Here is a 12,985-nt window from a genome sequence, read left to right as displayed (position 1 = left end):
GATAGTTTGGAAGAAAAACAATCAGCTGAAATTGCGCTGGCGACATTGCCTTGAGTAGACTGTAGTACCCAGAGCAGTTGATCATAGTAGACATTTCAAGATACCCGAGGATTGCACCCGATTGTTTGAAGTCGGTTTCCGACACATGCCCGCGACTCATTTCTTTGAGTCTGATAGGTCCGGGGCAACATGTGTCAATAACCGCAAAATTCCAGGCGAGGTCCACAGCCGCGGGAGTCGCCCGTGACAACGTGGGCTGATAGATTCTATACTTGGGCGGGACTCGTATGTCGTATCGCAGGAACTGACGGTGACATCTGGAGATGCACATGTCGAATTGGCCCGCTTCATGCTTTGCGGGCGGATCAAAAGTCTCGGCCCGCCAAGAGACAAATAAACTACTCGCAATAATACCCCAGCACGGAAGAACAGACTGCCGGTTCACCATCCCTAGAAAGCTTATCACAACATCGTGGGACGGTCATCTAAAAAGGTGGGTCCGTCCGTATATTGACAATATAGCACCGGACGGAGTATATCGACGGCTCCTCTTTAAAACCGACAGCACTCGTAGTGATTTTACTAGTCAATACAAAATGGTCAAGCAGTCAATGGTCTAATCCCAAGTGCTCCTACATGTAGGTACTTGTAGCTACCCTGCCAGGTACTCGTGCCAAGCCTTCATGGAATCAGGAGGGAGCTTCAGAGCTTCTACGAGACAAGGCCTGCCAAAGGCCGCTTTTATGTTCAAATGTTATATTGAACTTATGACCAGCGTCAACCCCGGCCGACGAGGCAATGCAATCCCACCCCCGCAACTCACCCACAAAGGTGGACGCCCCGAGAAGGACACCAGAGGAGCAGTCCACGGGAGCCAATTCGACCTCGGCAAACCAGCTCTGTTCGTAGATACTAGTACGGCGCATTTTCAAGTCCTACTCTGGAATCACCGCTGCTCCCGTTGATTTGTCTGGATCCGCAATCTCAACTGGCAAGGTGCTGGCAAGGTGCTAGTGGAGGTTCGTTTAAACCCCTGAACTGTTGAAGCAGCCTGTGGGAACCTCGAAGTCTGCTCCTATACGAGAAGCCCAATAACTACAAGTACCAAATTATGAGCGAGCTCGCTGTTCAGCTCTCCGTGGGCAGACCCGAACAAAGCGAGTAATGTGCGGGCTGAGCTCGAAATGGCCGCATCCTTGGCCACGGCATCTAAACCAGCTGTGCCGGCGTGCAGGTAACACTCACTAAGTCTTTTGCGGTGCAACTCCCGAGATTGTGCAATGAGGTGCTTGCCAGGCGAGAGCACAGCAGTTCCTCTGACCCATAAAATAGCGAGAACATGCTGCGAGTCAAGATTGCTTGGCATGCAGGATCCGACAAACTGCAGCTCAGCCACAACATCATGGCAATACACGCCGGATTCGTATCAAGTCGGCGTGGTAGGACCAACAAGACGGCAGGAATTCATAATTTGTAGCCGTGCTTGAGGCGATCCCCTGTACGGCTGCCAATGCACAGGTCTCAAGGGCCAAGGCATCGCTTAGTCTACGGGACTTGAAGGCCAGATAATCCGACAAAACTATATAAATACCTAGGTAGAGCCAGCTTGAGAGAGTCGTCTCGCCCATTATCCCGACAATACAACACGATACCGTTGCCAGATTTGCCCCGTTCAATTGGTGATTCGCCCTCTGCCAAGTATCGCCGCCGCCCGCACCACTATTCGCCATGCACGCCATCACCCCAATTATCTCCTTCTCCCTCCTATGGCTGGCCTCTGCAAGGCCATTTGTGCCTGATGCAGTAGAAGCCGCCGCGACGGCAGTGCAATGCGACGCAAAGGACTTCTGCAGCGGCGTCCCCAGCCCTGCAGCATCGGACCAGTACATTTGCGGCGACAATCGCCTCGGCCCAATCGACCTTCAGAACAGGGAGATCCTCACAAACAGTGTCCTGGGCCCTCTGCTCACCAGCTACAACCCCTTTGCCGGGAGCTGCCCCGGCGCCTTTCTGTCCGAGTACGGCGCAGACAGGGGGCTGAGGTATCCCCAGAAGGATGGGTTCCAGCTCGACGCAAACGGAGACCCCGTCATGACAAACACAACTCTCACCCCAGGAACGCTGATTGACCGTTTCGGCGCGGATCGGGGGTTCTTCGTGGCCCCGTACGGCACCCCGTACGAGCAGCGATCCCTCCCGCCCATGAACTTGGCAAACAACCCCAAGTATTCAGAGTAAGTCTCCTCCGGCCCGGCGCTTCTGTTGCTTCCAGTCTGTCTTCTAACCCGGCATAGTGGAACCCCGTACAACTTCCACGTCTATCAAGTAATCAAGGAGCTTGTGGTGCGGGAAGGGCCCATCGCACCTTGGTTCGGGCAGCCCGGCAAGGGCACCCAGTACGTGCTGAGTACGAGCGTCAAGCAAGCAGTCGCGGACGGGTTTCTGGTTGAGACCTGCAGCCCGGGTATTCATGGGTGCGGAAACGCCCCCGGCACCAACGTCCCGACGCAGATTCTCTGCAGCAGCAGCGGCAGATGGGAGGTGAGTTTTGTCTGCAGCGTCCCCGTGTAGACAACTTTGAGCTAATCGAGATTTGTCGATGTAGACTACCGGAGAGTGTGGCAGCGGCCAGTTTTGCAGGCTTCAACCTACGAATCAGATGCCGTCCTGCCAGGCCAAGAGTGTCGTGGCCAGGTGAGCTTTGTCTCTAGGGTTTCCATTCTCACGGCGAGAATAGACACAAGGCAGTCGGGTCTGTACATGTATTGCGGTAGGGCACTGCCTCTTGCGCCGGGGCCGTGTTGTATCATGTATACTTGATGGTGTACGTAAAATGTAAAGAAATATATTATCCTGTATGTAAAGTAAACTAGTATACTACTATTCATAGTACCCTGTATTACGATTGATTTAATTGGTTGTGATCTTGTACATAACGCGTGAATAAACCATTCAAAATAGACTATATGTAATTGTCTACAAGACCTGCTAGTCTAAGGAGCTAGCGAATCTAGTACAGCCTTTGTTGAATTACGGGAAAAAGAAAGCCAACAATAATACGTCTTGAAAAGCCGGTTGGGCAGCACACTCTACGTGACAAAAAAGACCCAACACTTGCCTATTGTGGCAAGGGCTCAGCGTAGAGCTTGGTTCAATAGCTCAATTCATCCAACAATAATCGTTGGTATCAAAGGTCCTCGGTTTTCCTCAGGCTCTTTGCACCAAAGGCATTCATACAAAATAGCGAAGAACCCCGTGTTCGACAGCTCGTCATCGTAGCCCCCAGGTGACATCCGCGTGATAGCCCAAAACAAATCCCCCAATGTTATAGCTGTAAAATCACTCTTTTAATTCCTTACAAGACATTCCAACACCTATCCTGAATTACAGGTGACGGGAGTCATGAATGGCTCTAATCGATCGCGCTTCAATAGTCCTCATTTATATAGTGCATGATAGTCGTACACATCCTAGAGCTTAGATGAACCTATCCCACTATTCGTCTTCCTCAGTGCTTGACTCGCTGTAAGTGCTCGCTGCGGCGGCACATCCATCACTGGGTTGTTTCTGAAGAAGTTGCGCGGCCGCAACAGCAACGTCATGGGCTCCGCTGGCATAATGGGAAAATCCTCCGGGGATGGAAAGTGCACGACTCCAAATGTGTGCCACAAGACAATGTCCTCGTTATCAATGCTTTCTGACCCGTCACCAATCCACTCCATCAAGCCGACATCAGTCTCGCCCGAGGTTTGAGGTACATGTCGACCAGCGGGCCAGAGTTGATCGTCCCGATCTGCAGCACGAGTAGAACGAGTCAGGCAAAAAAGTCTTGCAAGCTGTGAAAAGCGAAAAGGAGGGGACTATGGGAACATACATTTTGTTACGTGGACTGCGTGTCGCGCAAACCCGGCTCGCTTCCATACGAGGGAGCCCGGCTTTGGTAGCAGGTGAGGGACCTCACGACTCACAAGCTTGTAGCTGGCTGGCTTCTTGCTGAACGGATGGATCTTATTGGTATTGCAAATATCCCAGGTCCTCACAGTGGCTCCGTTGTAGTCGGTTATCGCTTGTCTAGTAGTGGCAAGCTTGGTTCTCTTGGCATAGAATGCGTTGCCGTAAGGGTTCATCGGGCTCCCAACAGGTTCGTCGGAGGGAACAGCATCCGTCATATAGACGGTGTTTTGCGGTCCGTCGACACTGGAATTGATTCTGAGACAAAAAAGATGCTGGTGATTGTGCGCATTGACACCTTTTTGTTTTGGGAGAGTCAGTTCTCAACTCCTTCGTCTAGGATGGTGTTGGCAACGTACCTGGATACACCTCGGTGCCCCATCCATTGGTATCTTCTCCAGGATTGATGGAATACGTGTTCAAAATCCCCGTCAACTTGATTTCTGGCTGAATTGTGCCATCTTGCTAGAGGATTATTAGTCTATAAGCCAACAATGCTCCAACAGAACATACATGAAAAATCCACTGTACACGGGCATGTTAGCTTGCATCTCCTATAGCGCCGTCATTCGCGATACGTACTTGGATGGCATATTCGTAATTGGCCGCCGTGAAGATTTGCTGTATAACGAGCTTGCGCGCTCTCGTGACTATGCCTGACTCGTCCCTAAAGTCGGTATGCTTAAATAGCACCTCCCCATCGATTTCGTGTACGCAGACGGCGTTCTTTATACGCCGGATGGCACCCTCTCTCGTGGGAAACTCTGCGTCTAGATAGCGAATACAACCCTTGCAGTCACAACCCAATTCGAGGCTGTTGGTCATGTATCCAGCACCATATTCGCCCAAATCAAAGGCATGCTTTCTCTGATGCGGCCGTTCTGGATTGCCACTACATATTGTCAGGTGATGCGAATTCATCCATGGTCATTCGGCCAGCTTACTAGGGTACAACCATCTCGACCAGCGACATGCGATAGAAAATTGGCCGAATCGTGCCACCGTCATTGTAGCGGATGTCGTTGAGCACAATGCCCTCTCTATAGTTGAAGCCGATGTGAAACTTCCAATTCTGCCATTCCATTTCTCGGCCGTTCAACTTGAATGATGGGCCTTCAGGTTGGGTGATTTCAAGGGGTTTCAGGTCTTTGCGGTAGCCTCCTTTGGCTTCAATATCTGCTGGATAATAGTTTATGGTGGTCTCCCTTCTCAGCGGGCGCCGCGTTTGTGGGATGTCAATGTGAATGATTTCACCCTTGTCACTGTCGTAAATTGGGCAAAAGTCCAATGGATACTGGTACTGGCAGTCGTCGATGTGCGGCCGAAAATACATTAGGGCTTGCTGGAGGCGCACATTGCTCCCAAAGCGTTCGTCATAGCCGATGGTCCAGGGATCACAGTAGACCTTGTGCATTTCGTCCCTCGGAATGCCACTTATTTCGCATTGCTTGATGACATTGGGATCGGAGCGAATTACCTGCTCAACTCTTTGCAGCTCCTCCACAGTAATCTAAGACGGAGCGTGTAAGTTTACTCGCCAACACATATGACATTTGAATGTGACTAACAATTGGTTGTTGGCCATTTATCCATTCCCACTGAACAATCTGTTTCTTTTCAAGGTCGACAAGACCGTCTCCAACGTTCCCCCCTGGAGTAATGACGGATACATCCGCAACGCGTGGGGGCTTTGTTGCGTGTGACCGATCGGCCAACCACTTTGACAGGGTCGCCTTGCGAGGCTCATGCAACGACACTATCTGGAACTTGACGTTTTGGTGAGTTTCCCTTACAATGGCGACGGCAGCCTCAATCTCTTCTGCAGAGAGAGGATCCAAGGGGTGATGTGTGGTTGCCATGGTGCAATGATTCGAGAAACAAAAGATGAGAAGCAAAGGTTGATGATGGTAGTGCTATCTCATCACCCGCGAATACTACAGCGATTAAATATCTAAACCAGATGTCGAACGTGGGCCAACAACGGGGATTCCCACGCGCTCCGGTATCGTATCAAATGGCAATGAATTCTTATTGGTGTCCGTTCCGTTGGTGGCCTGCCAGTTCCACCTCTGAGCATAACCTTGCTTGTTTGGGGAATTTTACCCGGGAGCACGGACAGTGCGAGGCTAAAAGTATTTGACCGGTTCAAGCACTAGTGTATCGCGCCCGGTATTATAACACCAGACATTACAGTGTATTATTGTATACTTTTTGGTTGGCAAATATATTCTGCCACGGCCCCGCTCTCTCCAACGCGGCAAGCTTTGAATTGCCGATAGATATCATAGATGATAAGAGTTTATTAATGCTAGTAGTATATGCTCGAACGTAGTTGGATTGACCTTGTCCTCGACGTTCCCGACTGGGCTGTTGTCCTCGATATTCCGCACTGGGTTGGTGTTCCCAGCAGTGCCTTGGTTGTGTTCCCAGCAGTGCCCGCGTGGTTGTGTTCCCAGCAGTGCCCGCTTGGTTGTGTCCTCGACATTGCTCGCTTGGTTGGTGTCAGCATGGCCACGCCGGCAGCCAATTCTCCTAGCGGCCGGCACGTCGTAAGGTATCTACCAATATTAGTAAGCTATAGAGCAATGAAACGTGATTTACGTACTATGACTGCTGCTGCTGACGCTGCTGTTGTTGTTGCCGTTGATGATGATGCTGTTGCTGTTGCTGCTGCTGATGATGTTGCCGCTGCTGTTAATAATGATAATAACAACAGTGATAATATTATTATTATTAGCGATAATAATGATGGTGACGACGACGACGACAACGACGATGACGGTGGTAGTGGTAGTAGTAGTGGTAGTTGGCAAGAAGGGGGAATAAAGAAAAAAACAAATCAACATCAAGGGAAAGGAAAAACGAGTTGGCATCTGGTGAAAGCAGTCGCCAGCTGGCGTGGAATTACCCAATGTCACAGGTGAGGAATGGATGGGTGGCTCTTTCCTTGCGGGCTGCCAGTCGTCATCAAGCTCAAGTGCTCCATGCTGCGCGACATGACAAGAAAGACGTGGAGTCACAGCACCGACAAGACAAGCATGCTACGCCGTAGAACCCCCGAAAAGACAATCAATTCATTTCTACAACTATTGCCTTGACGGCCTGTGTTGATGCATTTGGCAGTCCGGCCCAAGCCCAGCCCTGCCGCGATTGTTGTAACTCTGGCCTAATGTGACAAGGGTTCAATACAGAAGGCTTGGAGCGAAAGGGCTCAATTCAATAATAATCTCGTAGGATATCAAAGGTCCTGAGTTGCTACGAGAAAGGAAGAGAAGGCTGATCGCTTTATATACATGAAAGGAACGCCCAGGCCTAAGGTCCTTGCCTGGGCACGTGTTCTAACTGTGTAACCAATAAGCCCTGTATCGGCGAAGCCCCTTTGTTGGGTTTCACGATCTGTTGGGCCTTTTCCGTGTAACACCTTACCGCCGCCTTCGGTCTCAACACTTTTCCCATACTCTCGTGCGGTACAGTCATGATACCTCAACGAAAAGTCCTCTTTACCAAGGGTATTGTCGCACGTGTTCCTCGCGAGCCAAATCCAGCCCATTGCGCACCTGGTCCTGGTGTTTTCGGTCGAGGTAGTCGAGCAAAACAGCTTCATATTTCGCCCGGCCCTTGTACTTTGAGACGTCATGGTCCCAGCTACGGATGGCGCTGGACAACCTGCCTGGAACATAGTCCTCCTCTGCCATCTCGGTAATGGGCAAGAAGTAGGTCCGGATGGTGAAGCAAATGGCCCGCGTCCTGGGTAGTCGACGAAGAGACTGTCTCTCGGACCTGAACCAGTGATGGTGAATAATTTTGCCCTGTTCGGCCGTACTCCAGCCCACGTCCGGGTCGTCCTCGTCGCCAATGCTGTGGCTCCACGGCAACGAATCGTCGACTTGGATGAAATAGTTGCTGCGTCCGTACATGGTATCGGTCTTGATTCTCTGAAAGAACTTGACCATGCCCCTTTCGAGCTTTTCTTGAAAGGAGGGGACGTTTCCAGAGGTGTGAATATCCGACAGTGACATGCCGAACTTGTCAGAGAGTCTCCAAAAGCCAGCCAAGAGAATACACCCGGCCAGGAGGCGATACGTCCCGTCTGGCTGTTCTAGTAACAGGGCCAGGTCATCTTGAATTAACCTGGCACATACTGTCATTGGGTCTTCCCGGAGTGGCCGTTGCAGAATGTTAAAAGACTCGCCCGACCAAACGTTGTCAATTCCCACTGCTGTTCGTTTAAACAGGCCGGGATACCGCGCAGGTAGATAGTTTGCGAGCTCCTCGAGGAGCTCCATGGCGGCTGGAACGGCATCCGGGTGAGTCTTGATGCACTTGTCGCCTCGCTCTTGAATGCGTATTGCCTTGTCAGCATGATATTTTGGGAAGTGATTGTCAAGCTCGATCCATTCGTCCCGATCAATGGTACGGAGTCCCATTGTGATGTTGTATTTCGGTCCGTATCTAAAGGCCCTGTATGGGAGCGGCTTTGTATGGCGAATAGACCAGCCGTGATATGGTTGAGGGCTTTGAACCCTGTAACATATCGGGCTGGTAGCGCTTTGAGGGGACTCGCCTTGAGCCTTAGTGATGAGACGCAACGGTCTTCCAACGTCGATGCGCTGTTGGGAAGTGCGTCGGATAGCAATGCCAGTCAAGACTATTAATGCAGCCACTAGCAGTATTGGGGGCAGTCCGCAGTCGTTGGGCACACTAAGCAAGGCTGAAATCGACATTATTGCCGCGTCTAGACGAGAGGTTTCACAAGAAACAAGATGCCACTATACCACACGCTTCTCTGTCTGCCCTGGTGCTCTCAGTGCCTCATATTTGAATGGGATGCGTCTATCTATCATGGCCCCATGACGCCCGGGCCACCTATAATATTCACATTGGTCTCCTGGGGCCACGGTCTGACATGATCCACATGTATTGATTACGAGTAGCTTTATCGGCCGGCAATGTTTTCCCCATTGGGTTTGAGGTCGCTCCCTCCTGCATCACTTACCCCGCGCGCCCACGCCCAACGGGCAGCCCGCGCAGTGTCGACAAATAAACATGAAGCGTGGCCTGGGGTTTCAGCAACGTGGCAAAAGGTGCGCCGTTGCCATGGTGTGGCAATCCAGATGGCAGTACTCTGCTGGTTGAGGCATAAATATGTTGCAAGTTGCCAGTGGCTTTGCTTGTAGTCTCCTGATACCAATCATGTTCGTCTCCCAAATTTTCAACCTCGACACTTGGGTCCTATATACAGCCTCATCCCTCTCCATCAGTAGATGAGGACATCATGGAGCATTACTTGGCTCGGCTGATACAGACATGACCAGCAGCGCAATATCCGAGATTTACATGTCAAAAGGCTGCATAACATACAACTCATCCAAATAATGATCGCAAATCATGTGCTTCCATGACATCAAACCAATGAACTGAGATACAATCAGGAGGCTCTCCATCATAGGCGGTCCAAATAGCCTTCACCAGGTCTTTGGCAACTCTGATTGGTCGCGGCTGTAAAGTGTTCTCGAGTATATCTAAACGTTTCATAATGAACTCGCGAGAGGCGCCAATGCCTACATCTTCCAACGGTACTCGACTAGAGTCTGTTTGTTTGTCACTTGTTGCAACGATTCCATCGACGTAGTCTAGAATATTGGAGTTGATGCAGTCCAAGTACGCTGCTCCATTAGGTATCCCTGTTTCTAAACCATGGGGAGCCGACGGTGCTGGTGTATCCAATCGGCCATATCTCAGGCCGGTACTAGCACAGATGTAAAGAATGGGCTGGATAACTCGGCTGCCAGAGTCTGGGGGGATTTTTTTCAGTACTTTGACAAGGTCACATGCCAAGGGGGTAATGAGTTTATCCCAAGAAGCGTGGTCCTCGTCGGGAAGGGCTGATGCAAGTTGCAAGCGCATTGACACCAGGTCCGGGAAGGTGATGTACAGTTGAAGCAAGGCAGAGAGTTGATAAGCTTCGGCAGCACAGGCGAGATGGAGCCATGGTGTTTTTTGATCACCAGTATCGTTCATCCTGCTCATCGATGAGTAGTCCAATGCTAGGAGCTGCTCTTCGAGTTTTTGAGCGCCCTGAAAGGCCTCCATTGCTGCAGAAAGGGAAATCACCCTCCCGGTGGGCCTGGTAAGTATTCGGCGATAGGCCCTACATAGCGTGACAGATCTGGAGAACAAACGTGCCGTCATGCTGGATATGCCTGTCCAAGGATGCGGCAGCAAGTCCGTGATTGTTTCGCTCTTGTTGCGCTCCCGAGATACAAGCTCATCCGTGTCACCTGCTATATCGCCGCCATTCACCACGGCGAGTAGCATTTCCCAGTACACAAGGCTGTTTCTGAAGAAGAGGAAGTCTTGTGCCGCATCGTCTCGAGTGTCAAGACACTGATCTGACAGACGCCCAAGCAGAGCCTTTGCCTCCTTGAGGAACGGCAACCCGAGAAGACGGGCGTCCAGCCAGCAGACGGACGTTCCCAAGCAGAGCAGAGAGAACATTAGTCCAGTAGGGAACGTTTCTATGCTAGGATTGCCTTTGATGTTATCCATCTCAGCCTGCACACAAACACTGGCGGTATTGAGCAGAGCCAGTGCCTGTCGCCTGAGATGGGGGAGTCTGGCGGAAAGAAAGCTAGCCGACATGCTCTGGAGGGAGTTGAACACGGACGCCGAGCGGTGCCACAATGAATTGGCCAATGTTCGATTCAGATTCACCGTAGAGTCAAATGCAGACCAAGCTGGACAGACTTGTTCAAACCAGCTTTCTATCAGCGCCAAGTTCGCGTCCGGGCCTTCGGTCCAGCGTGGCGATTGCGGTATACCCGGGGCCAAAGGCGTAGTGGAAAGATGATTCTGGTTCCATGTGGACAGGCCTTGGTCCGTAATACTAGTACTCCAGGCCGATGTCTGGCCCAAACAAGCGGTCAAGTCAACGTCTAATGTGAGGCCGGCGAGCTGGATAGAGTTGGCTGGCGGTGCAAATATGTGGCTATCCAAGAATCGGTCCTCTCCATCTGGGAAGACATCGAAAGGGAGCATAGACAAGGAGGAAACGTCATGTGCTTCTAGCGTAAAGTCAGGCACAGCGTCGACCATGGGCTCTGGCAGTTGCGAGACAAGATGCTGCCCCAAGTCGGATTGTCTTCTTTCCTCCCGATGTGACACTTGTTGTTCAGAGACGTCGGAGCGACAGCGAAGACTAGGCTGGTGTTTGTACGACCACACAAGGTTACGCGAGTATCCGCCACAAGCAATGCCCTTTTGAAGGCATTTTCGGCAACTAGGCCGCGTCTCGTCACATTTGATCTGCCCGAGTCAGCGCAGTTGGGGGGGCTGGAGGGGGGGACGAGGTGATGCAACCAACGTGTTTTCGCTTGCAAGTCAGGCATCCTCTGCGAGATCTGTGTTTCATGGAATGCTTCAACATGATACTACGTCGGGCGACGTTTGCTACAGCATGCCCATGACGGACGGGTGAGTTGTTGCTCGCCTTCTCAGTCCCAAGCGAAGCTTGGCAGGCATGGAACTGATTTGCTGCCTGGCAAGTGCAAAAGTGGCGTCGGGGTCAGTTACGCGAGCGGGGCGGGCGGGGAATTGCCAACATTGAACTTGGATGGAATCTGGGGTGCTGTTCCGGAGTAACATTATTGCGCCCTTTGAACCAGAGTAGTGCACGTGACGTTTAAATGTTAGCCAGGGAACCAGGTCGGACCCCCTTGTTGTTCACCACAAGACAACTTTACGGAAGAAAGGCCGATGAGGCAGATTTTCGCTCTTTGACCTCACCAGGTTTGCCTTGCTACGTGTACTCTCATGCTCTGCGCGGGGAGCGGCTGGCAGCATTGAATGCTCACCTTTCCATCAATTGTCCTCAATTGGCGCTCCAAACGAGACCATGGCAAAGCTTTGGTAATCGATCAAGAGTGAGCTGCCCAACACTTCTCGCGGCGTTGGGCCACAGCTCAAATGGACAAGCCACCGACACTTCCACAGTGACACGGCGGGTCTCAGACCAAGACTTGTCATGGTATCGAGTACTCGGTCTGGAAATTGCTTTGCCCCAGACGCGGCCAATGCGAGAACATGGCCGCAGCGACAGTCAACACAAGCCAACCGGCCGTTGTTCCGTCCACTTCAGGTTCCCTGGTCAAGGGTGCGATAAGTGGCTAACATTGAAAGCCAGATTGTCATTATCCATGTCAGCTCCCCACCGAGCAAGCCATCAAATTCATCCCGCGACCCCTGACAGCCCTGATCCTGGCCCTGGCGCTAGGCTTCCAAGTTCCATCAGCAAATGCACGTCATCCGAATGATGAGCCAGGTCTTCCAAAGAGACCAGAGGGGCCTGTTGTTTGCTATCCCGCACCGCGTGATTCAAGGCCTGCACGCTGGCAACACCCCCCTCCAAATGCATGTGTTGCCCCCTCGTCTGCCGAAAGGCTCGGGCCGCGTAAGCACCAGATCTGGCAAGTCGTTCCGGCAGCCAATAGAGAGGCCAAAAATTCACTGTTTACGGCAGGGGACGTTTGATTTCTCAAGTGTTCAGATATGGAAGGTCCATGCGCTTGATTGCCAAGCCGAGTTTAAATACTACTGCTTCCTGTGTGCCCCTGCCCTGATACGATCAAGTGTCCGCATATTGCATTCACGAGCACAAGCACAGAGGTTGGTATAACGCCATCCCAGGCGCCCAGATCTGGTTAGTTAAGCAACTTGAAACTTGGTGCTTATTTCCATAGCTTGTGCACCGTTAGTCGGCAAGTAGCTTTCACTGCTTGGACGTACTATCGTTGAAAAGATATAGTCTGCATGATTTTCATTTGTCTCACCGGAGACATATGTATTGAGCGCTTCCGCGAGTCTCGAGTCGTATTGGCGTCGTACCACCTTGCTGTACTGGCGTATGTTTGCTAATATTGCAGCCTGCAACCCGTGCTGTTAAAATCTGAACTCCAGGCTCAGCCTACAGCCCGGTCACTACCGCACCACGTCGTCGATTCTAGAAGGGTTGGGGCATTCTATTTTCTCCTATAGA

General features: G+C 51.5%; 4 protein-coding genes across 4 annotated transcripts; 1 reads left to right on the top strand and 3 right to left on the bottom strand.

Annotated features, from left to right (window-relative positions):
• Window positions 1-1,728: 1,728 nt before the first annotated feature.
• On the top strand, window positions 1,729-2,698 carry G6M90_00g065810 (uncharacterized protein; the record flags this gene model as incomplete). The annotated part of the gene is made up of 3 exons (XM_014684706.1): window positions 1,729-2,234; window positions 2,295-2,541; window positions 2,606-2,698. The coding sequence occupies 3 exons, from the start codon at window positions 1,729-1,731 to the stop codon at window positions 2,696-2,698; spliced, it is 846 nt and encodes a 281-aa protein (XP_014540192.1).
• A 772-nt stretch (window positions 2,699-3,470) lies between these two features.
• Window positions 3,471-5,810, bottom strand: cao1_1 (Copper amine oxidase 1; the record flags this gene model as incomplete). The annotated part of the gene is made up of 7 exons (XM_014684707.1): window positions 3,471-3,793; window positions 3,875-4,249; window positions 4,311-4,416; window positions 4,465-4,476; window positions 4,534-4,843; window positions 4,896-5,461; window positions 5,520-5,810. 7 exons carry the CDS (start codon window positions 5,808-5,810, stop codon window positions 3,471-3,473), a joined length of 1,983 nt encoding a protein of 660 aa, XP_014540193.1.
• A 1,641-nt stretch (window positions 5,811-7,451) lies between these two features.
• Window positions 7,452-8,675, bottom strand: G6M90_00g065790 (uncharacterized protein; the record flags this gene model as incomplete). Its single annotated transcript, XM_014684708.2, has 1 exon — window positions 7,452-8,675. The coding sequence occupies one exon, from the start codon at window positions 8,673-8,675 to the stop codon at window positions 7,452-7,454; it is 1,224 nt and encodes a 407-aa protein (XP_014540194.2).
• Window positions 8,676-9,315: 640 nt separating this feature from the next.
• On the bottom strand, window positions 9,316-11,046 carry BEA4_1 (Beauvericin cluster-specific repressor BEA4; the record flags this gene model as incomplete). The annotated part of the gene is made up of 1 exon (XM_014684709.1): window positions 9,316-11,046. One exon carries the CDS (start codon window positions 11,044-11,046, stop codon window positions 9,316-9,318), a length of 1,731 nt encoding a protein of 576 aa, XP_014540195.1.
• Between the last annotated feature and the right edge of the window lie 1,939 nt (window positions 11,047-12,985).

Source organism: Metarhizium brunneum, chromosome 3, assembly GCF_013426205.1.
Source record: "Metarhizium brunneum chromosome 3, complete sequence".
NCBI classification, from domain to species: domain Eukaryota; kingdom Fungi; phylum Ascomycota; class Sordariomycetes; order Hypocreales; family Clavicipitaceae; genus Metarhizium; species Metarhizium brunneum.
This window is presented reverse-complemented; position numbering and strand designations above follow the sequence as displayed.